Source organism: Heterodontus francisci, chromosome 36, assembly GCF_036365525.1.
Source record: "Heterodontus francisci isolate sHetFra1 chromosome 36, sHetFra1.hap1, whole genome shotgun sequence".
In the NCBI taxonomy this organism is placed as follows: domain Eukaryota; kingdom Metazoa; phylum Chordata; class Chondrichthyes; order Heterodontiformes; family Heterodontidae; genus Heterodontus; species Heterodontus francisci.
This window is the reverse complement of record NC_090406.1, coordinates 31,244,169-31,268,850: the sequence shown is the minus strand read 5'-3', so window position 1 is coordinate 31,268,850 and position 24,682 is coordinate 31,244,169. Positions and strand designations below refer to the sequence as shown.

Sequence of the window (24,682 nt, the reverse complement as noted above, 5' to 3'; positions counted from 1 at the left end):
ACTATTTGAAATCCTATGTGACAAACCTGTTAGTTTTTTTTGATGTTTGTAAATAGCAGAATAGATAAAGGGAAACCAGTGGATGTGTATTTGGATTTTCAGAAGACTTTCCATAAGTTCCTACGAAGAGAGATTGGGAAAGCTGGGCCTGTATTCTCTAGAGTTTCGAAGAATGAAGTGTGATCTAATTGAAACATACAAAATACTTAAAGGGTAGATGCAGCGACGATGCTTCCCCTGGTTGGAGAATCGAGAACCAGGGGAACACAATTTCAAAGTAAGGGGGAAGCCACTTGGGACAGAGATGAGGAGAAATTTCTTTACTCAGAGGGTTCTGAATATTTTGAATTCTCCAGCTCATAGGGCTGTGGAAGATCAGTCATTGAGTATGTTTAGAGATTGACAGATTTCTAACTACCAATGACATAAAGGGATATGAGGATAGTGTGGGGAAAAAGGTATTGAAGTTGAAAATCAGCCATGATCATACTGAATGGTGGGGCAGGCTGAATGGCCTACCCCTGCCCCTATGTTCCTATAACCATTATGCTACCAGATCCCTGAAGAAAAAAAATCCACATTCCATAATCCACTTGCAACGAGACATTTTTTGAAACTTTCTTCAAATTGAGATTTTGTTTTTTTTTAACAGGACTCGAGACCCAGGTTAGTAAGCAAAATTAGAGCAGACGAGATTGGAGATAATATACTGGCATGGACTGAGAATTGGTTAACGGACAGAAAACAGAGTCGTTATTGCAAGAGGATTTGAGTACAGGAGCAAAGAAGTCTTACTGCAATGGTAGAGAGCCCTGGTGCGACTACACCTGGAGTATTGTGTACAGTTTTGGTTTCCTTACCTAGGGAAGGATAGACTTGCCATAGAGGGAATGCAAAGGTTCACCAGACTGATCCCTGCGATGGTGGGATTGTCCTATGAGGAGACAGAGCCCATGTTCTCTAGCATTTAGATGATTTCATCAAAGCGTACAAAATTCTTACAGGACTCAGTGGATGCAGGAAGGCGGTTTTCCCTGTTCTAGAACCAGGCAACAGTGTCTCAGAATAAGAGGTTAGCCATTTAGGACTGAGATGAGGAATTTCTTCACGGAGGGTGGCAAATCTTTGGCATAATCTCCACAGCCCTCTAGCGTAGAGGGTCACTGAGTATGTTTAAGACAAAATCCGATAGATTGTTAGTTAGCAAAGGTATCAAGGAATATGGGGATAGTGCCAGAAAATAGTTTTGAGGGAGATCAGCTATGATCTAGGTGAATGGCAGAGCAGGCACAAGGGTATAAATGGCCTACTCCTGCTATTCTTTCACCTTCAAAGGGAAGAAAACCTAACAATTGTTTAAAACGCAGAAGGAAGTGACAGAGAAAATTTTAACTAGGCATTTATAACAACCTTAGATGCTGAGGAACCAAGCCAGAGAATAAAGAGTCAGAAATTTCAGAACAGATGTTGGAACGTGATCTCTTCATGCTGTTTTAGTGCATTAGTTTATGCATTGTTCTATCACCAACTCACACTGAACACCTTGAATAATCAATTCTTGTGCCCATATTGACATTATACTGTACAGCAAAGTGGTTGTTTCATTTGCATACTTAAGTTTCTTTATTGTAAACTAATTGACCAGAGGTAGAGATTCACTGAAATGCTTTTTAAATGTGATTTTTTTTTTCTGACCAGAAGTTTGAAGGTGAATGGAGATGTACTTTGTGTGGGGAAACTACAGTTTTTAAACTAATAGAACACACTGAAGACAAATGGGCTTTGCCAGTTATGCCATCTAATGTTTAGGGCACAGCAACAGAAGGAATCACACAGAAAAAGGTTTGGCAACAAGTTTATCCACCATACACAATAACCATGCACAATCAAGTGACTACATATTTACAAAAATGGATTGCACTTAATGGAATAGAAGAGCCGTTGGTGACAAGGAAATATCAGTGTGCTCCAAATCATAACAGCCATTGTTCCAGTGTGTCAGTCACAGGCAAACTTTTTTCTTTAAAAAGGGGTGTGGTTTGGGGATGGGAGGTGAGATGAGAAGGAATTAGAATGGATTATCAACACATTTCTTGATTTAACAACCCAGTGTTAAACAGCAAGAAAAAAGTAGTCCCTTCATGAAACTCTACAGGTCAGACAGGCAATGAGCTTCCAAACCTAAGCTGTTGGCCAAGGTTTGCTGTGCTCATTCATTTTTTTCTTCCCACTTCAGTGGAAGTGAAGCCAGACTGAATAAAACACTGTACAAAAAAATGCACATGATTTTAAAAAAATCTGTCTGAATTCAACTGGAAAACTGCCCTTTCTTCCCAACAAGCTGTATATTCTCTTTCAACCCCACTGTCAACAGGTTTCTTTCCCCAAGTGACAAAGTGAAGATAGTACTGCTGACACTAACTTAGTGTGGATATTTACATGCTTCAGGAATGTGTCAGCTTTTAATGCACTAAACTACCAACCAGTCAATGCAAAGCAGCACTGCAAGTTCTGTGTCTATACTGAGATGCAGCAAAGAGGCTACAATTAGTTATAATTGATAGATCTCACTATGGATAGCTGAAAGGAAAGGGGAAAATTAGGTTCTCCTTTGAAAAGGCTCCAAAGCACAACATATAAATACTTTAATGACAGGATATAAAGGCCTCAGTAGCAATATAAAAAGATGTTCCACAGCTGAAATGTAGTGGGATCTTGACCTTTTTTGTACAGCAACACTCAATGACAAGCATAAATATGCACAAGCTCACATTCACTGTTGAAAGATCTAGAAGGGGGTATGTGTTTTTGTCTTTCAAAAAAAAGTTATGTACATAAAGTATTGCTTGACTTAGTCTTGAGTGTGTTCATAATTACAAGTAAAGGAACAGGAAAGACACATGCAATGCAGTCACATTAAAAGGGATGTCGCATATGCAAAAATGACTATCAGCTCTACTGCTACAACTCATTAGAAAGGATTTCACTAATCACAGAACGCTGGACAGAAGCATTCACAACACACTACAATGCACAGGCAGGAGTAGGGATCAGGGTTGCTGAAGCAGGTCACATATTCTGGCAACACTGCAGTTTATTAGATTTCTGCCCATCAGTCGTTGGGGGTACACTGATGTCTACCACATTGTTACCAGGTGATTCGTCGTGAGCTGATCGATCAGAAATCTGCTTTTGCGAAACTATGCGGTAAATTTCTGGTGAAGAGAAAGACAGGGTCATTTGATAGCCAGCATGTTAAAGTTTCTTCTCTATAATTATAAACAAAAATGGTATTTTCTCAGCCACATGCTGCTCAGTATCTCAAACCGTTTAAAACAATTGTTTTACTAATTTTAAGAATGCCTAAATGCTGTTAATTGTGCAGCTCCATTAGCAATTTACTCCCATCAATACACCACATACCCAAGTTGACGAGAACTCTGCCCATTTTATGAGTAGCTGTTGTGAGATACAAGAAATCAGTTTGGGGAGGGCAGTGTCTGGTTTTAAAGCAGCACTTCCCCCTCAAGAAGAGTTTGTTATTGTGAGAACTCACTGACCCCACAGTGACATGTGCAAGTTCAGACATATTGAGCCGGAAGATTTATTATAATCTACATTCTACAGTTCAGAATTGAGATGTGAGGCATGTTGTTGGGACAGAGTAGAGAGAGGTTCACTGTGCATCTGGCTGTTCTGTATCTGACCTGAAATTGTTCAATACAGCACTGGGTGCTTGAATTGGAGATGGTTCCACTCTCTAACACATCCCCTCACGATGATGAGCACAGGAAAAATGCAAGGAAGGAACTTTTATTATTTATATCTCATCTTTCATGACCTCAGAATATCCTAAAGGACTTCACAGTTAATAAAGATTTACTGAAGTATAATCACTGTAGTGAAACAAAGCAGCCAATACGCACAGAGCAAAGTGCCACCCACAAACAGCACTGAGAGAAATGACCTGTTAATCTGTTTTGAATGATGGTCAAGGGCTAAATAATAAAAGGATAGTTTTGTAATTAAGCAGTTCTTTTTATTTTTGAGTGACTCTCCAAGCCTAGGAGTCAAAGAGCCTCAGTTTGAGTTGGTTGAACGTGAACTTATGGGGATGTATTCAGAGCAAGGTGGAGAAGAGACATCTGAATGGCACTACTGTGAGTTACAGACCAATTCCAAGCACCATGATCGGTAGTTTTCTCCCTGTTTAAATTTATATTACCTGTAAGAATATTTTTAAATGCTTCCTCTACATTCGTTGAATCCAGTGCAGATGTTTCAATAAATGATAGATTGTTCTTTTCTGAAAGAATGAGAAAGTGAGATTTCATGTTTTACATTATAAAAGACAGCACAATTCAAGTGACAACACCACTTTCACCCAACTACCTGCAAGTTTCAGGTGATTTTCATAGTATCATTGAAACTCAGCACAGGAGGTCATTCAGCAAGTCATGCTTGTGCCAACCTTTTGAAAGAGCTTATTCCCACATCCCTGCTTTTTGTCCGTAACCTTGCAAGTTCCTCATCAAGGACCCAACCAACTCCCTTTGAAAGTTTTATTATGGAATCAGCTTCCACCACTTTTTCAGGTAAAGTCTTCCAAATCCAGACAACTAAATGAAAAAACCTCATGTCCCTGCTGGATCTTTTGCCAACGATTTTAAATTTGTGACCTCTGGCCTAGAGACAAGTCTCCCACCTTTTAAAGTAACTTTGTTCCCTCCTCTGCTGACTTTAGCTGTGGCACAGCTTTTTACTTAACTAGCCATTCACAAGACAAATTGGATAGTAGTAGCAGCAGATTATTCTCCATCAAGGGCATTACCCAACATCCATGTATACAAAATGTCCAGGCCTCAATGGATAGTTATCAGGAACATGAACCCTCTGTAACTTGTTCCCCTCAGCCTGGAGCCACTAGGAACTGTAGCATCTAACATCTACCCAATTTGAGATCAACCAACTCAGCAGACTGGGATTAAACCAGAAACCTTCACATCAGAAAGTAAGTCAATATAGGACTCAAGCTGACACTGAAATATCCAAAAGATCTTGCTATATTAAACTGCTATGTGAGTGTTCAGGAGTACACCAAGATGTTGTGCCACAGTTAGTGTTGATTGGAAAATAAATGTTGGCTTAAAGCATAAATTCATTTCTTTTTAATGAATTCTACAGACCACATCAAATGTTAAAATAAAGAAATGGGGTAGATGTGTTCATTTCTGTAGCACTTGAATTAGTTGAAATCAATTATCTGTGTAGTAACCTATCAATAGTGCTTCACGAGCTCTTGGGAGAATGAACAATGAAACATGAAGATATGATTCAGTGGCCAGTGTCAGAGAGGATGTATGTTGCAGAAATTGAACCAAGCATCAGGGACTAGTAACACTCTCAAAGTACAAGCTGGATGTGCATGTACTGGTGAGCACTATACATATGTATGGTTATACTATCAAATGATAAAACATGAATAGATTAGCATTAGAAATTGAACTGCATTAATGCTTAAAAAACCCACATCACTTAGCTAGATAATTTGCCAGGGTTCAGTAGGGTATTGGCTATGGAGATACCTTTCTCAAAATAAATTTGCACTGGAATACAATTCCATAAGTAACAATGGTTCTTTGGTACCTCAACCAAGTGCCTACGCTTCATATAAACCTGGTCAGTGGGTGTTGATGGGTGAAATGACACCAGGTGCTATCAATGTCCACTTTCTTCTCAATCATTTCAGCAGGTGTCACTGGACAGCAGATTCTACATGATTTTTAAGCTCTGGGTCAATCATGGCACCCTTTTGCTAGCACTGCCCTGCTGCAATTATTCAACAGTGATCTCATTAGATCCACCGCAACTGTACTTGTATAAAGGTCAAGGTTTTTATTCAAAAAACACTATATAAATAGCTAGCTGTCTAGATGTTATGGTATATAACACCCACCAGCGAAGGCCCGCGCCTCATCCGTTGGCACGGCTCTCAGATGACGGAGGTCGCTCTTGTTCCCGACCAGCATAATAACTATGTTGTTGTCAGCATGGTCGCGCAACTCCTTCAGCCACCGCTCAACATTCTCGTATGTTAGATGTTTGGCAATATCGTAAACGAGCAGAGCGCCGACAGCCCCACGGTAGTATCTGAGAAAACACAACCCAGATTGTATCAGTGCTCACTCCTGCTAGCTGCATCCTCCCATTCTCCTCTGAAACTGGAGAAGTCTGTCTGCAGTACTAGTCAGCATCCTCTATTTTACCCAATAAGGCAGTATTCACATCCAAGCTTAGACAGCAATTGATGAGCTATTCAATATGGATTTTTTTTGGGGGGGAAGGGGGGGGGGGGGGTGGGGAGAAGCAGCAGATGTGGAGGACATGGTGGAAGAGGGGTAAGATACTATTCTTGAAGCTTGCATTCAGCTTTGGTGAACAGGTGTACAAGGTAAAACAAAACTAACAGCCACAGTGGGAATGGGAGTTTAAGTGGCAAGCCACAGAGCAGTCAAGATCTCTCTCGTCTGGTCAGAGGAATTACTTTAGCAATTTCATATCTTGTTCATTTCTCCTTTGACTTTCACATCATTCCCTTTTAAAGCGGCTTCCATTCTTTTCACCACTTACTTGGCCATTTTGTTTATCTAGTGTTAGTCACTTCCTGTCAGATGATTTTTAATGCATCAAGCACTTCTTCACCTTCCAGCTTTCAAAGTAACCAATTCATAGGCTATTAAATCCATTAACTAACTCTGATGGTAAACAATGGCTTTGATCAGTCCGGAGTGCTCAGTAAGGAGGCGTGGGATTCAGGGAAAGTTGGCTGTCTGGATACAGAATTGGCTGGCCCATAAAAGACAGAGGGTGGTAGTAGATGGAAAGTATTCAGCCTGGAGCTCGGTGACCAGTGGTGTTCCGCAGGGATCTGTTCTGGGACCTCTGCTCTTTGTGATTTTCATAAATGACTTGGATGAGGAAGTGGAAGGCTGGGTTAGCAAGTTTGCCGATGACACGAAGGTTGCTGGAGTTGTGGATAGTGTGGAAGGCTGTTGTAGGTTGCAACAGGACATTGATAGGATGCAGAGCTGGGCTGAGAAGTGGCAGATGGAGTTCAACCCGGAAAAGCGTGGTGATTCATTTTGGAAGGTCAAACTTGAATGCGGAATACAGGCTTAAAGACAGGATTCTTGGTAGTGTGGAGGAACAGAGGGATCTTGGGGTCCATGTCCATAGATCGCTCAAAGTTGCCACCCAAGTTGATAGGGTTGTTAAGAAGGCGTATGGTGTGTTGGCTTTCATTAACAGGGGGATTGAGTTTAAGAGCCGCGAGGTTATGCTGCAGCTCTATAAAGCCCTGGTTAGACCACACTTGGAATATTGTGTTCAGTTCTGGTCGCCTCATTATCGGAAGGATGTGGAAGCTTTAGAGAGGGTGCAGAGGAGATTTACCAGGATGCTGCCTGGACTGGAGGGCATGTCTTATGAAGAAAGGTTGAGGGCACTAGGGCTTTTCTCATTGGAGCGAAGAAGGATGAGAGGTGACTTGATAGAGGGGTACAAGATGATGAGAGGCATAGATAGAGTGGATAGCCAGAGACTTTTTCCCAGGGTGGAAAGGGCTATCACCAGGGGGCATAATTTCAAGCGGATTGGAGGAAGGTTTCGGGGAGATGTCAGAGGTAGGTTCTTTACACAGAGAGTGGTGGGTGCATGGAATGCAGTGCCAGCGGTGGTAGTAGAAGCAGATACATTAAGGACATTTATGCGACTCTTGGATAGGTACATGGATGATAGTAGTATGAAGGGTATGTAGGTAGTTTGATCCTAGAGTAGGTTAAAGGTTCGGCACAACATTGTGGGCCGAAGGGCCTGTACTGTGCTGTACTGTTCTATGTTCATCTTTCAGTTCTGGCAAAGAATCATTACCCAAAACTTTAACCTGTCTTTCTCAAAATACCCATGTACCTTATGTTATTTTCCAGTTTTATTTCTACAAGTTAACCACAATCGGCACAAAATACTTACGCTGAAGTGATGGCACGATATCGTTCCTGTCCTGCTGTGTCCCAGATCTGTGCTTTAATTGTCTTTCCATCTACCTGGATACTCCTGGTGGCAAACTCCACTCCAATAGTGCTTTTACTCTCCAGATTAAACTCATTACGTGTGAACCTTGACAAAAGATTGCTCTTTCCAACCCCAGAGTCTCCAATCAGTACAACTGGAAGAGACAAACCACATCATACATATAACTGTGTATGTTCAATAAAGAAATATAGTTTGGAAAAATACAATTGTCCCCAAACGTGCTGCAGCAGGAGCTGCAGATAGCAAAAATCATCACCAAGGGTACAGCTGTATCCAAAACATTCAGCTCATTTGCATTTCCTCCCTGCTGAGGGATTATGTGCAAAATCACCAAGAAAGTAAAATTAAGGTTAGAGATCTATGTCTGACTTGCTGTTTGCTCACATACCATTTCTATTAAATCCCACTAGAGGGTCAAGTCTACCATTCAACAACAACTTTATATATCTTTAACATAATAAAACATCCCAAAGCACTTGACAGGAGTGTTAAAATTTAACACAAAGATACGAAGTGATATTAGGGCAGATGACCAAAGGTTTGGTCAAAGAGGTAGGTTTTAAGGAGTGTCTTAAAAGGAGGAAAGAGGTACAGCAGCAGAGAGGTTACACTTGCAGTAAACTGTGAAGGGAAATCCTTTAACTGCTACAAGGACAACAAGGCTGCTTAAGAATTGGGGCATCATACTTCTCCAGTAGAGAAGACACTGAAGGAAAGTTTTAAATATGGTTGACATTTGTGGTTTTATGGCAGGAAGTGATTTTTCCCCCCTGAATTTCTACCATTCAGGTGCTAATACTGTAATAAATTGAAAGATAAAATACTTTACATATATACTTTCAATCATTACAAATACAATGTCTTCAGAGTTCCATTACATTAGATTGAATAGGATCTCCATTAAAAAACATTTTTCAAAAATACAACACCAGCTTATTTACCAGTATATACACAATTTGCTGTGCATTTATAACACATTTGTACAACACTTCTAGGTCAAATGTATCAAAGAGCCAATATAATTTTTATTAAAGTGCACAGGAGATATTCCATAAATGGCAATATGAATAACTAGTTAATCTGTGTCATGGTGACTAATTCAACTGAAGGTGAAACAAATAGATCTGAGCCCCACGTGTTGCTGAGCTTATTTTCTATAAAGAAACAATTAATTTCTCCATGCAAGTTGGAGAACTGCAGCTTAACAGGCATCAGTTTATCTGCAACATTAGATGGCTGAAAGCATCACTGACACAAAGCAGATTTCAATGATAAACAAGGGAGGAAACTAAGGATGGAAAAACCCTGAAAGGCACATGAAACTATTAGAGGCACTCATCACCATCATAACCTTGAGCCTTTTCTTCTTTGTTCATGCACTACAATAGTGCTACCACGAAGAAGCATCCGTTACAGAAAAGAAGGCAGCCATTGGAAGTGAAGTGATTTTGAAAGCTTTCTGGTCCACTCACCTGGCATATGGATGATTCAATGATCATTTACAAGTCAGTGGGTAAGGTGCATTTGGTTTAATTTTGAACTCTTTATTTGGGTGCATTTTACTGCTTGAATTATGCCTTTGATTTGACTTCTGACTTTTAAAAGAACTCAACATAGGGCAGTTTCACCTCTGTTGGAAGCCTAGGTTAAAGTAATTTGTACTTACATAATTTCATGAGGATGGGATTCTATTGCACCCACACCAAAAGGAGTGATTCCAAGAAAGATATTTTGGGACTAGCAGAAATTATGTGAATTGCACCCTCCCCACTGGATTTGCAATGTTTGTTGAGTAGCTGAGGAAACAGAAGGAAAATTAGAGAAAAATTGACAATTTTTTCCCCCTCAAGGAATCAGTTTTGGATACCTTCTCTCAAAAAGGTCAATAGCCAGTTTAATATTGCTACCTGTTTGTTAAGTCATTACAGATTACAGTTACTTTGAATGGATAACACACTGAATTCTGCAACATCTGCTCAATGCTGGTTAAAGCAGATTTAGACATTGTTAAAGGCCATTGGCTGCAATCCGTTTCCCACGTTACACATTAGTATTAATAATCCAAATAGTTACCTTCCTCAGTTTCAAAGTTTTCAAATTTTTAATTTTCTGAAGAATTCCCTTTATTCCAGTCTGTTCCTAGTCAGTGATCTCAGCCACTTGTGACATTGGGGAGGGGCTTAAGATCTCCCATTATTTGAATTTAATGGAGGCAGCTTTAAACACATACAACAGTGCCCAAGATTCCCATGCTCAAAAGGAACTCCATTTTTTTCAAAAAAAGTTTTACCCCCAACCCTTCCACATGTAGTTCTTGCTCGGCAAGTCCGTTTAACTTCTAGCACCCCTTCAAACTGGCCATTATTTATGCAAAAGTCCTGACAGCAATTGTTGAAGGGCTATTCAACCCATCAGAGGAAATTGGTTAAGCCCAAACCCTTCACATCTGGCTTCCACATGTGCATTTTTCAGCAGGGTACTGAATCATTAATTGGTAAGTTCCAGCCAGAGCAACTAATGTTATCAAGTTAATGAAGTAACTCAGGAGATAAGAGGCTCATATTTTGCTTAGAGTCATAACCAGAGGCAAAACCGAAGTAAGCCTGCTAATTTTGCTAAAACCACCAGCTCTGCTGAATGGGGACTGAAAACTGCTGGTACTACATGCAATATAAAACCACGTATAGTTAGGTGAACAACACAAATTCCAACTGGTGTACTTTTCCCATTCCTGAACTGGAAAGGACAAATAAACTTTTCCTTTACAACTGCCCCTCGACCCAAACTACGTTTGAGGCTTAGATGTTCAAAGAGTGGTTAGAGTCCGTATGCTTAAAAGAGGTTGACTGTCATGTTGTGTTTCCAATCGGAAGCCAGAATTAGTGTGCATTTCCCCCAAAATGAGCAGCCTTTACAGGAAAGCGGACACAAAATAAACTGCTGTTCAAACTTCAACTTCTCAGGGGCTAAATCTCACAAAAAAGTTGCTTTGCAACGAAGTAACTCAATTCTTTTAGCCAATCTCAATACAACAGAGCAAGATGGGAGCAAGCATAATGTCCATGTATAAACAGAGCAGAGACTGTTGGTTGCGTAATTAATCACCTAACTCTTTCTTCCCCTTCCTTGTTTTGCCAATTATCTCTGGTATAACTCATTCTGAAGACAGCTTCTTCTTGGAGAGGTTGGGGGGGGGGGGTCAGGGTTGGTGGGAGTTACAGTTGAACTGATGCCCTTTAGTACCTGATCCAAGTGGCCGCTCTCTATTGTGAGCCCAGAAAAAAAAACAATTCCAGCATGTTATTCGATGTCCACAGAAGGGCATTTTCAATAGAAGTAATCAGACAATTAGGAGTGGGACATCTATCCAATTTTCTCCCCTCTAACCCAATAGAAAACCAATTATGGCTCCACGAGTTAGCATTGTACTGGTAGAGATCAAATAACTCAGCATAGACCAACCAATGAAAGAGTCAGGGACTTTCCTGATCTACATGCTTTAGCCATTCAATGACTTAACGTAAATAATTGGGGCACCCTCAAACATTAGTGCTGAGAGGATGTTTCCCCTTATGGGGCAATCTAGAACTAGGGGACAGAGTTTCAAAATAAGGGATCTCCCATTTAAGGTGGAGATGAGGAAGAATTTCTTCTTTGAGGGTCATTAATCTTTGGAATTCTCTACCCGAGAGCACTGAAGGCTGGGTCATTGAATATATTCAAGACTGAGTTACAGATTTTTATCTACAAGGGAGTCAAAGGTTAGGAGAGGCAGGCAGACAAATGGAGCCATGATCTTACTGAATGACAGAGTAGGCTCAAGGGGCTGTATGGCCAACTCCTACTCTTAATTCTTATGTTATTAGTGTTTACCCCTGTATTTTAGCTTTCACTTTCTCCTAATGTTGTAAAATGTTTCAAATCTTAATGTTCTCAAATTCAAACTAAATGAATTGGTAACTTGAAAAAAAGAGTGAAAATTCTTATGCAACTTTTTATTCCCCAGTCCTATGTTTACACAATAGATGACTTTTTAGTCATGATCAACAGACAGCCTAACTAATTTTTGAATTTCAACCTTATGACTTTAGTCCATAATTAGTATGGATAATCTTTAAACTTAAAAACTTAATTCACTAACCAGATTTTTAAAAGATTGTTCTGTCCATTGGTTGGTAATGAATATAAATACTTCTGTTCAAAGTACATTGATCTTTACAAGCACCATTTTAACGTGCATATAGAATGAATCAATTCATTTTACTTGTGTATATTAACCACTGCATATCTTTTTTTAAAAATTCATTTAAAAGGCAAGGTCAGAATTTGCTGCCCATCAATAATTACATGCGAGAAAGTGGTGCTGAGCCACCTTCTTGAACCAGTCGAACCACTCTTGGTGGACACTGAAGTCCCCCACCTAGAGTACATCCTGCGCTGCTGTTACTGTCAATGCTTTATCCAAGTAGTGTCCAACATGGCGGAATACTGACTCATCAGTTAAGGGAGGGTATTTGGTGGTAATCAGAAGGTTTCCTTGCCCATGTTTGACCTGATGCCATGAGACGTCATGGGATCTGGAGACAATATTTAAGGACTCCCAGGATCACCTCCTCACAATTTGTATACTGCTGTGCCACTGGTAGGTCTGTCCTGTCAGTAGTACAGGATACACCCAGGGATAGTGGCTGAGGAATCTGGGACTTTGATTCTGTGAGTATGACTACGTAAGGCCGTTGCATGACCAGTCTGTGGGACAGCTCTCCCACTTTTGGTACAAATCCTCAGATCATAGTGAGGAGGAATTGGGAGGGTTGAATGAGTTGGGTGTGCCTTTGTTGTGTCCAAATTCAACACCTAGGTCTTTCCAATTCAAGTAGTTTTAATTCAACATGTTGGAGAAAATAATAGCATATGCAGACAAGAAAGAATAGAATGCAAAGAAAATGTGTTACATTTTGCTGTTACATTTCACAATATGGACCACTTGGGAGGGAAATATTCAAGGCCTTCACTGATGGATATTCTGTAAATTTAATCAAAATTATATTTGGCCTCCAAACTGAGATACTAATGTCAGCTGTGTGTGTGCGCAAAGAATGCAGAATGGTAATGTGGCCTTTGATGGATAGGGATGAGGTAAGGTGGAGTGGGAAGAGAATGCGGAAGGAGGAGGAAATGGTCATGCAATAATAATGCAGTATAAATGTTGGATAGCTGTGTCCATGTCATAGCTACTAGTCTGATCAGAGCTAGTTTCCTCCTTTGTCTCTAGATTTAGTAAAAATATCTTCACATTTCAAATAAAATTAGATTTCAATGTCCAAAAAGGAGTTTTAGTACAGACTGGTCAATATTATATCCTGATTGGGTTAATTATTGATTTTACAACAGCACAAAACTGGACCATTAAAATTACGAACATGCAAACCTTTACATATTTAAGATTCATCGTGTATACGAAAAGAACTCTGCCAATACTGGCAAGTTGACAGATCAGAATTAGAGATGATAAAAGCATTTGAAGAGTTTTAACTTTAGTTAAAAAATTTTATTTACCAAACATACTGCTGTCAAGTGATTCTAGAACTACATTAAAAAAAAAAGCAGTTTTCAGTGCTAGGCACAGATTCCAGTAAATTTCTGATCTTAGTTACACACGTCATGGACTTGTATTATGTTTCTCCTCGGATTACAACAGTGTGCCTTTAAGACAGTGAGAGAAGTTAGATTTCTGAGAACAGTGAGCCACAGTTGCATTTTGTTACCTAGGCAACAAATGGAGAGAGGTCACATGGTGTAACATTTCCACTTAACTGTGTGTAAAACTGTCAAAAACCAGTCTGAATCAGTTTGTTTGGAAAGACTTTCCAATGAAGCGTACTGAAGAGAAAAGAGCTATCCATTCTCTCTCAGCAGAAATTCTACAAGGAGCTGCAGGCCAAAATAATTGCCAAAAAAGAGGCTTCTTTTAAGAGACCGTTTGTATTGCTGAACTCCTTTTCCTTACTTCCATGCCAGTAAGTATTTGCTTCAAGATTGAATCTCTCTTGACTGACTGTATTTTCTGGAATTCACCGGCATTTGATGGCCACTGCAACCGAAGAGTTTAAATGCCTATCAAAACAGATTTCTTCATCAAATCTAAGTGAAGACTTTGAGTAGTGTTTGATTATTTTCAAATTAGAATACCTCATTCATCAGGAATGTAACCCACAAAGACTTATTTATTCTTAAGAAACAGCTCATTCTAAAAATACTTTCAAAACCGGTTAACTACTGTTATTTTTGAGTTTGTGTCTGTGAATGGAGGAAGTTAGATTAAAATAAGTTATAAGGTCTTTAGACATAGGTTTATCTTAATAGTGTTTAAGATTTAGTTTTAATAAATAGTTAATTTGTTGTCCAAAAATACCTGGTTTGGTCTGTTTTATTCTGGGGGGTTACTAGAGTGTCTAATTTGGCTGTTTTCCGGTTGGGTGGGATACCTTTAAATAATATGCTGCGACCTGCGGAGTGACGGGACTGAATTGACAGCGCGTTGCTCCCTCCTCAGTCATAACCCACAGGACACACAGCAACTGAAGGGGATCTGCTTCCCCACATCAGATAGTCCCCTCATCCAAGTTGAATTCATATCTTGCACAAGCTGCTACTTGACTACAACAGGACACAGGTAGCTAGCAGAATGACAGACAAGTGGCAAATGAAATTTAATGCAGAGAAGTATGCGGTGATGCATTTTGGCAGAAAGGATAGGGAGAGGCAATATAGACTAAATGACAGTTCTAAAGAGCGTGCATGGACAGAGAGACCTGGGGGATTCATGTGCATAGATCCTTGAAGGTGGAAGGACATACTGAGAGAGTAGTTAGCAAAGCATATGGAATCTTGGGCTTCATAAATAGAGGTAGAGTACAAAAGTGGGGAAGTTATGCTGAACTTTTCTAAAGCTCTGGTTAGGCCACAATTAGAGTATTGCATCCAGCTCTGGTGACCACACTTTAGGAAGAATGTGAAGGTCCTTGAAAGGGTGCAAAGGTGATTTACCAGAATGGTTCGAGGGATGAACTATTTTAGCTACAAGGTTAGGAAGCAGAAACTGGGGCTGTTCTCCTTGGAAAAAAGGAGATTGAGGAGAGATTTGATTGAGGTCTACAAGATTATGACAGGTTTAGGTAAGGTAGACAGAGAAAAATTACTCCCATTAGCCAATGGTACAAGGACTAGGGAACACAGATTGAAGGTTTTGGGCAAGAGTTACAGGTGGATGCAAGAAGCTTTTTTTTTCACGTAGTAAGTGGTCGTGACCTGGAACTTGCTGCCTACGAATGTGGTGGAAGCAGAGTCGATCACTGATTTCAAAGGAAATTGAATGGGTACTTAAGGGAAATAAACTCGGCAGGGCTACAGAGATACAGTGGGGGGGGAAATGGGATTGGCTGGATTGCTCTACAAAGATCTGGCGTGGACTCAATGAGCCGAATGGCCTCCTTCTGTGCCATAATGACTCTTAACTCTTTCTTTCTCAACATGTGGAACTTGTCATCTCCCTCAACCATCCCTTAGTTTTTAATGTTGATGTCACAAAGTATTAAGAAAAAATTGCCACCTCAAGAGTTAAAATTGCTCTTTTTTAAGACTATAATCAGTACTCCTCTGAACCATCCTGTCTTGTTCCTCTAAACTCCAAATATGCTGGGGGAAACTCCTTATTTTCACCCTATTATCTCCTTCTTTTACAAATCAGACTTTTAGAACCGAAGGCCTTTGCCTGCAGGGTGGCATTCAGAGGATTACCTGCACTCTTGGATAGAGTACATGGTGCAGGAAAAGCTTTAAAACTAAAATAAAGCAAGTTCAATATTAAGCAAGAGGAAACTTTTAAAAATGTTTAAAAACCGAGACAAATTACGTGTTCTTTTTTTTAAGAACATTACAGCGCAGTACAGGCCCTTCGGCCCTCGATGTTGCGCCGACCTGTGAAACCATCTGACCTACACTATTCCATTTTCATCCATATGTCTATCCAATGACCACTTAAATGCCCTTAAAGTTGGCGAGTCTACTACTGTTGCAGGCAGGGCGTTCCACGCCCCTTACTACTCTGAGTAAAGAAACTACCTCTCACATCTGTCCTATATCTATCACCCCTCAACTTAAAGCTATGTCCCCTCGTGTTTGCCATCACCATCCGAGGAAAAAGACTCTCACTATCCACCTATCTAACCCTCTGATTATCTTATATGTCTCTATTAAGTCACCTCTCCTCCTCCTTCTCTCCAATGAAAACAACCTCAAGTCCCTCAGCCTTTCCTCGTAAGACCTTCCCTCCATACCAGGCAACATCCTAGTAAATCTCCTCTGCACCCTTTCCATAGCTTCCACATCCTTCCTACAATGCGGTGACCAGAACTGCACGCAATACTCCAGGTGCGGTCTAATCAGAGTTTTGTACAGCTGCAGCATGACATCGTGGCTCCGAAACTTGATCCCCCTACTAATAAAAGCTAACACACCATATGCCTTCTTAACAGCCCTATTAACCTGGGTAGCAACCTTCAGGGATTTATGCACCTGGACACCAAGATCTCTCTGCTCATCTACACTACCAAGAATCTTCCCATTAGCCCAGTACTCTGCATTCCTGTTACTCCTTCCAAAGTGAATCACCTCGCACTTTTCCGCATTAAACTCCATTTGCCATCTCTCAGCCCAGCTCTGCAGCCTATCTATGTCCCTCTGTATCCTACAGCATCCTTCGGCACTATCCACAACTCCACCGACCTTAGTGTCATCCGCAAATTTACTAACCCACCATTCTACACCCTCTTCCAGGTCATTTATAAAAATGACAAACAGCAGTGGCCCCAAAACAGATCCTTGCGGTACACCACTAGTAACTAAACTCCAGGATGAACATTTGCCATCAACCACCACCCTCTGTCTTCTTTCAGCTAGCCAATTTCTGATCCAAAGCTCTAAATCACCTTCAACCCCATACTTCCGTATTTTCTGCAATAGCCTACCATGGGAAACCTTATCAAACGCCTTACTGAAATCCATATACACCACATCCACTGCTTTACCCTCATCCACCTGTTTGGTCACCTTCTCGAAAAACTCAATAAGGTTTGTGAGGCACGACCTACCCGTCACAAAACCATGCTGACTATCGCTAATGAACTTATTCTTTTCAAGATGATTATACATCCTGTCTCTTATAATCTTTTCCAACATTTTACCCACAACCGAAGTAAGGCTCACAGGTCTATAATTACCAGGGCTGTCTCTACTCCCCTTCTTGAACAAGGGGACAACATTTGCTATCCTCCAGTCTTCCGGCACTATTCCTGTTGACAATGACGACATAAAGATCAAGGACAAAGGCTCTGCAATCTCCTCCCTGGCTTCCCAGAGAATCCTAGGATAAATCCGATCTGGCCCAGGGGACTTATCTATTTTCACACTTTCCAAAATTGATAACACCTCCTCCTTGTGAACCTCAGTATTCTCCACGACAACATTTTCTTTCTCTACTGTAAATACTGACACAAAATATTCATTTAACACTTCCCCTATCTCCTCTGATTCCACACACAACTTCCCACTACTATCCTTGATTGGCCCTAATCTAACTCTAGTCATTCTTTTATTCCTGATATACCTATAGAAAGCCTTAGGGTTTTCCCTGATCCTATCCGCCAATGACTTCTCGTGTCCTCTCCTTGCTCTTCTTAGCCCTCCCTTTAGATCCTTCCTGGCTAGCTTGTAACTCTCAAGCGCCCTAACTGAGCCTTCACGTCTCATCCTAACATAAGCCTTCTTCTTCCTCTTGACAAGCGCTTCAACTTCTTTAGTAAACCACGGCTCCCTCGCTCGACAACTTCCTCCCTGCCTCACAGGTACATACTTATCAAGGACACGCAGTAGCTGCTCTTTGAATAAGCTCCACATTTCGATTGTTCCCATCCCCTGCAGTTTCCTTCCCCATCCTACGCATCCTAAATCTTGCCTAATCGCATCATAATTTCCTTTCCCCCAGCTATAATTCTTGCCCTGCGGAATATACCTGTCCCTGCCCATCGCTAAGGTAAACCTAACCGAATTGTGATCACTATCACCAAAGTGCTCACCTACATCTAAATCTAACACCTGGCCGGGTTCATTACCCAGTACCAAATTCAATGTGGCATCGCCCCTGGTTGGCCTGTCTACATACTGTGTCAGAAAACCCTCCTGCACACACTGGACAAAAACTGACCCATCTAAAGTACTCGAACTATAGTATTTCCAGTCGATATTTAGAAAGTTAAAGTCCCCCATAACAACTACCCTGTTACTCTCGCCCCTGTCGAGAATCATCTTCGCTATCCTTTCCTCTACATCTCTGGAACTTTTTGGAGGTCTATAAAAGACTCCCAACAGGGTAACCTCACCTCTCCTGTTTCTAACCTCAGCCCATACTACCTCAGTAGAAGAGTCCTCAAACGTCCTTTCTGTCGCTGTAATACTCTCCTTGATTAACAATGCCACACCCCCACCCCCTCCTCCCCTTTTACCATCTTCTCTGTTCTTACTGAAACATCTAAATCCCGGAAGCTGCAACATCCATTCTTGCCCCTGCTCTACCCATGTCTCCGAAATGGCCACTACATCGAGATCCCAGGTACCAACCCATGCTGCAAGCTCACCCACCTTATTCCAGATGCTCCTGGCGTTGAAGTAGACACACTTTAAACCAGGTTCTTGCTTGCCAGTGCCCTCTTGCGTCCTTGTAACCTTATCCCTGACCTCACTACTCTCAACATCCTGTACACTGGAACTACAATTTAGGTTCCCATCCCCCTGCTGAATTAGTTTAAACCCCCCCGAAGAGCACTAGCAAATCTCCCCCCCAGGATATTAGTACCCCTCTGGTTCAGGTGAAGACCATCCTGTTTGTAGAGGTCCCACCTACCCCAGAAAGAGCCCCAGTTATCCAGGAAACCAAAACCCTCCCTCCTGCACCATCCCTGCAGCCACGTGTTCAACTCCTCTCTCTCCCTATTCCTCGCTTCGCTAACACGTGGCACGGGCAACAACCCAGAGATAACAACTCTGTTTGTTCTCGCTCTAAGCTTCCACCCTAGCTCCCTGAATTTCTGTCTTAAATCCCCATCTCTCTTCCTACCTATGTCGTTTGTGCCTATGTGGACCACGACTTGGGGCTGCTCCCGCTCCCCCTTAAGGATCCCAAAAACACGATCCGAGACATCACGAACCCTGGCACCTGGGAGGCAACATACCAACCGTGAGTCTCTCTCGTTCCCACAGAACTCCTAGCTGTTCCCCTAACTATGGAGTCCCCAATGACTAATGCTCTGCTCCTCTTCCCCTTTCCCTTCTGAGCAACAGGGACAGACTCTGTGCCAGATACCTGTACCCCATTGCTTACCTCTGGTAAGTCGTCCCCCGCAACAGTATCCAAAACGGTATACGGTCTACATTAGCTACTCCTGATTTATATAAACTACTTTATCCAATTACTGATAGTGGTCAACACTGAATCACAAAAGTACTGTAAATGTTTGCAGCAGTTTGAAAAATCAAGTTGGTTGGAATGAGAAAAGTGATAAAATGTGTAAATACTTAAGACAACCAAATTACTTTTCAGTGGGAAACAACCTCCACCCCATTCTACTATTAGTATCAAGTCACTATTCTGAATGTACAAATGCCCTGCAACAGGTTACACCTCCTGTGGTTTGCAGATCTCAGTCTGTGGACTTTAAACTGATAGCACAGGGTAGGGTTAAGAAGCCAACATCATAATCAAAGCTACCATGGACCACTGCTCCATACTTGGAACTCAAACTGTCAACCAGAAGTATGTTAGGAATTCCAGATTGCTTTATCTAAAGAGAATATTACAAAATTGTACTGGTGCCAGGCACAGCTTGTGTAGAAACAGAGGCCATTATTCAGTGGTCTTCAAGATACTTGCATCAATAATGGATATTGATATCCCACACTATTTATTATTAGAACAACCTTACTTCATATCTTTGCCTATGGATAACTGAAAACTTTAATATAATTGTAACTATTTAAAATCTAACATTGGCACACACTTGTCTAAAATGCAGTCAAATTTTCTCATTATAAATTCCTATGTCTGCTTTGATAATTGAAACTGGCTGTGTAAACTTGTCACACTGCAATCACGCCATCCCTACAGTGGAGATGCTGAAATACCAACACAGATGGTCAGAATTACACAAGACAAGTTTACATAGGCTAGTTCCATTAGAAATATGGAAATAAGAATTTATTAGTAAAAATTAAGGCCATAATATATGGTTTCAAAATTGGGACTGAACTATACCTTGCAAACTCTGGTCCGTTATCCCCTTCTCTTTAACCCTGATTCACCTGAAGACTAGTTTTGCCTCTTAACTTCCCATGAGTAACACAGCAGATCAACTAGTAATATTAAAAGTTTTACATTTGGTGGGAGGGTGAAATTACAGCCCAACAAACTTACTTGATCTTCAGGATATCAAGAGATTCCTCTCCTTCAAATAGTGTGCTATGTTCACCTGAAAAGGCACATGGGGCCTCAGTTTAACACTCACTTGAACGATGGCACCTCAAACAATTCAGCATTCCCACAGTATTGGACTGAAGCATCAGCTTATATTATGTGTTTGAACCTACAGCCTTCATACTTAAAGGTGAGAATGCTACCACTGAGCCAAACTAAGTTTTTAAAAACTACTCACAGGCCAGACGGAAATGGGGAAGAAAGCAGAGAATTTACGAACAGAAGTTACGCAAATTAAGGAATAAACCAGAGGTAGAAGCTTTTCCAGAAAAGTATATTTAGTATATATAAAAAGATACTTGGCACTATATTACACCTCCAGAGTTGACTATTCCAATATTCTCGTAGCCAGAATTCCATCTTACACCCTAGGGACACACCTGAGATTATCCAAAATAATCTACTAGCACTAAGTCCTGTTCGCCTATGTTTGCTGACCTACAGTGGCTTCTGGCCCAGCAGTGCCTCAAGTTTAAAATTCTCATACTTGTTTGCAAACACTTCCATGGCCTTACTTCTCCCCATCTCTGTAGCCTCCTCCAGCCCTGTAAACCTGCGAGATCTCTGCGCTCTTCCAACTCTGGCCTTTTGTGCATCCATCGTGCATTCAGCTGCCTAGGTTCTAAGCTTTGAATTCCCTCCCCAAAACTCTCCACCTCCCTATCCTCCTTCAAGACACTAATACCTACCCGTTTGTCCAAACATTTGGTCTTCTGGCCCAATATCTCCTTATGTGACTATCAAATTTTTGTCCAATAATCGCTACTGCGAAGTGCCTTGGGACATTTTATTACTTTAAAAAGCACAATATAAAAGTATTAAAAAAAAGTGTCTGCACATGCTGGTAAACTTTTCCATTATAAATTTACATGTCCTCACTGAAAGCAGAGATTGCCTATGTGAACTTGTCACACTAATTGTATCCTCATGTCATTGGGAAAGGTACAGTACTTCAGTTTTACCTTTTCCAACATTTAGTCTGCACTCTAACATATTCGAACCAACGTTGCTCCCCAAATAGCCAATATTGTTTAAACATCAAAGCTAAGTAAAATTATATAAAAATAGGCCAGACTGAATTACATTTGCGCATCCTAGTCCTCCTATTCCTTACTCCCTAACCCAGTTCACCTGAAGTCTACATTTGGTCTTGATGTCCCATGGGCACTGACGAACAGTGACTCTCAAAGTATTAAAAAACCACAGATTGGTTAGAGAGACTGGAAGAGAAACAAATTGGTTAAAATAATTATTTTTAAAAAACTTTATTCAAAAGGATAACAAATATTTGGACTAGTTTTCTAAACAGAGTAGTGCAGACACATTAGGCTCATTCAAAATAAAGTTGGATTTAGATGGGAATGCTAGGGCTCTAAAGGACTAAGCTTTGATGGACCAAAAGCTTTTTCTCATGCATTCAAGTAACTTGCCATTTGTAAAATCAAGTCCTATATTTGAGGAGTTTAAAGGACAGCTAATCTTCCACTATTTATAATTCAGCCCTTCTCTGAATCCAACAGTATGACCAAAGACAACTCAAAAATTGAAGGCATAGAACCCGCCCTTTTCTTAAAAAAAAAAACCTGCCCTTTTTGATATGAATAAATGAATGGAGCAATTATGCTTTGAAACTAAATCATATAAGTGCAACCATCTGATATACTTCCACTGGCAGATCTTGGTGGTACTTAATTTGATTTCTAGAGTTATGTAAAAGTGAAATGATCCCAAAAGAAATATGCACATCAAAATAGTGGACCAGTATAAATGCATTGCAACCCAAAAACAGCTTTGAATCTACCTGTTACAAATGTAGTTGCTCTGGTAAGATAGAAGAGCTGAAAAAAAGTTAGCCTCTGACTGGATTAAAAATTTGTCTACTTTGCAGGATTCCACCTGATTGCCCACTAAAATTGGGAAAGGCAAGCTTCAAGAATAAACATGCATCAAAATTCATCCAACCAAAAGAGAATGTGTACCATGAGGCATTGAGACCAGAACTCAGAGAACCCACAGATTGAGTCCTTCACATTTTTCACACTAACAAAGGTGTTAACTACAACTTCACAAAAATATTGAGATTAAAGCAGTGTAATAAAATCTTTTCATGCACTTATTACACACACACACTCACTCTATCAGTCTGTATAAAATTGTTCAAACATCAGCAGCTCCTAGCTTCCACACTTCGATATACTGAATTCAGTCTGGGTCTAGTGAACAAGGTACATAGTCAAATGCCAATAGCTAAAGCACTTGACAAATATTTATACTTAAAACTGATAAGTTTGCATTTATATATAGCACTTTCTAAAGTAGAAAAACATCCCAAGGTGCTTCAGAGGCATATTCTGACAAAAGAGAATGCCAGGCCAAATGAATCACTGAAGTAAGGGAATATCCAAATGTTAGGAAAGCTTGCTTTTACAGAAGCTAGAAGGGGTAGATAAAGTGGCTCTGTACTTGCAAATTGTGGCATATTGAAAACACAGTTTTGAATCTACCCTACGTTTGATCTTAATGTTGACATTGGATGCAAACATTGCAAAGGTTCACACGTTTTACCATTGCTTTCCCACTTGAAGGGAATTAATGTTTATGTTGAAAATACAGAGAATAGTAGACATATATAGAACAGGAGTCTGGCTTTTGAGGGAGAAGAGAGAAAAAAAGAGAAAAACCAGCAGGGAAAAGATCTGCAAAAACATGCACGACAACTGATGTCATCAGGCATATTTGGCACAATGGTTACTGTGCCAGCAAAAAAAATGCCTTGGCCCAATAAAATTTAATGTGCCCATGCAATTCATGTTATACACATCACCTCAACCAGTCAATAATAACCTTGCAACCACCGGTAGCGTACTAATGCTCCCTCCAGATACAATCAGTGTCTAGAAACAAAAATCTTTGCACTAATTGTTTTTCGCAGTTCACGCACCTCTTACATTTTACTGAAATCCTACTGCAAAAACATCAAAAATACAATACTGCGGCGGGAAAAAGTATAATTCATACATTAAAAAAGATAAACATAACAATTAAGACAAAGTTCATAAGATCAGGCAGGGGAAGGTGCATGGAACTACTTCCAGAGAAACAACTGAATAAAAGTATGCCCTACACCTGCAGAACAAATTTCACACTCCAAATGGCAAAAATTATTTCAAATAAATAGAAAAATTGGGGACAGAAATCCTTACTGTGCAATTAAATAGCGAGCAAGTGTTAGCTGGATTAGATCTGTAGGTTATAAGTGGCTAATAGATCGGGATTATTATTGCAGACTACAGCTTCTTGGGTCGTTTCTCGCTCGGTTCCAACTCCCACTATTGGTGCTTACTCATTCCCTCCACGCTTTCTGATAGTAAGTTCACAAACTGCTGATAAGAAATAGAAAACTTACCTGGTTCACAGCGAGGAGATTTTTTGTACTCTCTTTGCCCGGGTTGAAGACTCAAAGCCTGAGGCCTACATCTATCATAATTATTTGTGTGAAAAAGGACAAATATACTTTAACTCTAGTACGGATTGTAATTCGCTTACCTTTAAAGAGGTAATCGTACTCATCATCTCTGGTTCCCATTTTAGCTTCAATATAACCGGTTTCGACCAGAGCAAAAACCAACAACGACCGCAAAAAAATCTTTTTTTTCGGTGCAAGCGCAAACACAAACCCAACCCCTACCGGACAACCGGAAATTAGAACCAACACGCCCTCCGTCTCACTTACTGATTGACAGCTTATTGACCAATAATAGACCGGGATGGATACAACAGACCATAGAAGTTCTATCGCTACGGCGACAAGACCCTCCCCCCGCCCCCCCGCACTGCGCCGCCTGACTGGGTGAAGTCACCCCGTCCGGCCGTCGTCCCGTCTTTTGCTGAATCCTGTTCACTGATTGTTTACAAATGCTGTCAATCAAATTAACCAGCCGTCGCTGATTGCGTAATTTGCCTGTCATTCACAGTTATCATCCACACGCCCCTTTTCCGGCGCGG

The 24,682-nt window shown here is 40.7% G+C and overlaps 1 protein-coding gene across 2 annotated transcripts; it reads right to left on the bottom strand.

The window, feature by feature from the left end:
* Positions 1-1,839: 1,839 nt before the first annotated feature.
* LOC137351719 (ras-related protein Rab-11B) lies at positions 1,840-24,374 on the bottom strand. 2 transcript variants are annotated; one of them, XM_068016454.1, is made up of 5 exons: positions 24,224-24,374; positions 8,029-8,224; positions 5,957-6,150; positions 4,226-4,306; positions 1,840-3,215 (listed from the first exon to the last, which is right to left on the bottom strand). In XM_068016454.1, exons 1-5 carry the CDS (start codon positions 24,261-24,263, stop codon positions 3,070-3,072), a joined length of 657 nt encoding a protein of 218 aa, XP_067872555.1. In that variant the 5' UTR covers positions 24,264-24,374; the 3' UTR covers positions 1,840-3,069. The 2 variants fall into 2 exon arrangements, with proteins under 2 accessions (XP_067872555.1, XP_067872556.1); XM_068016455.1 differs by lacking the exon at positions 24,224-24,374 and adding an exon at positions 9,758-9,859.
* Between the last annotated feature and the right edge of the window lie 308 nt (positions 24,375-24,682).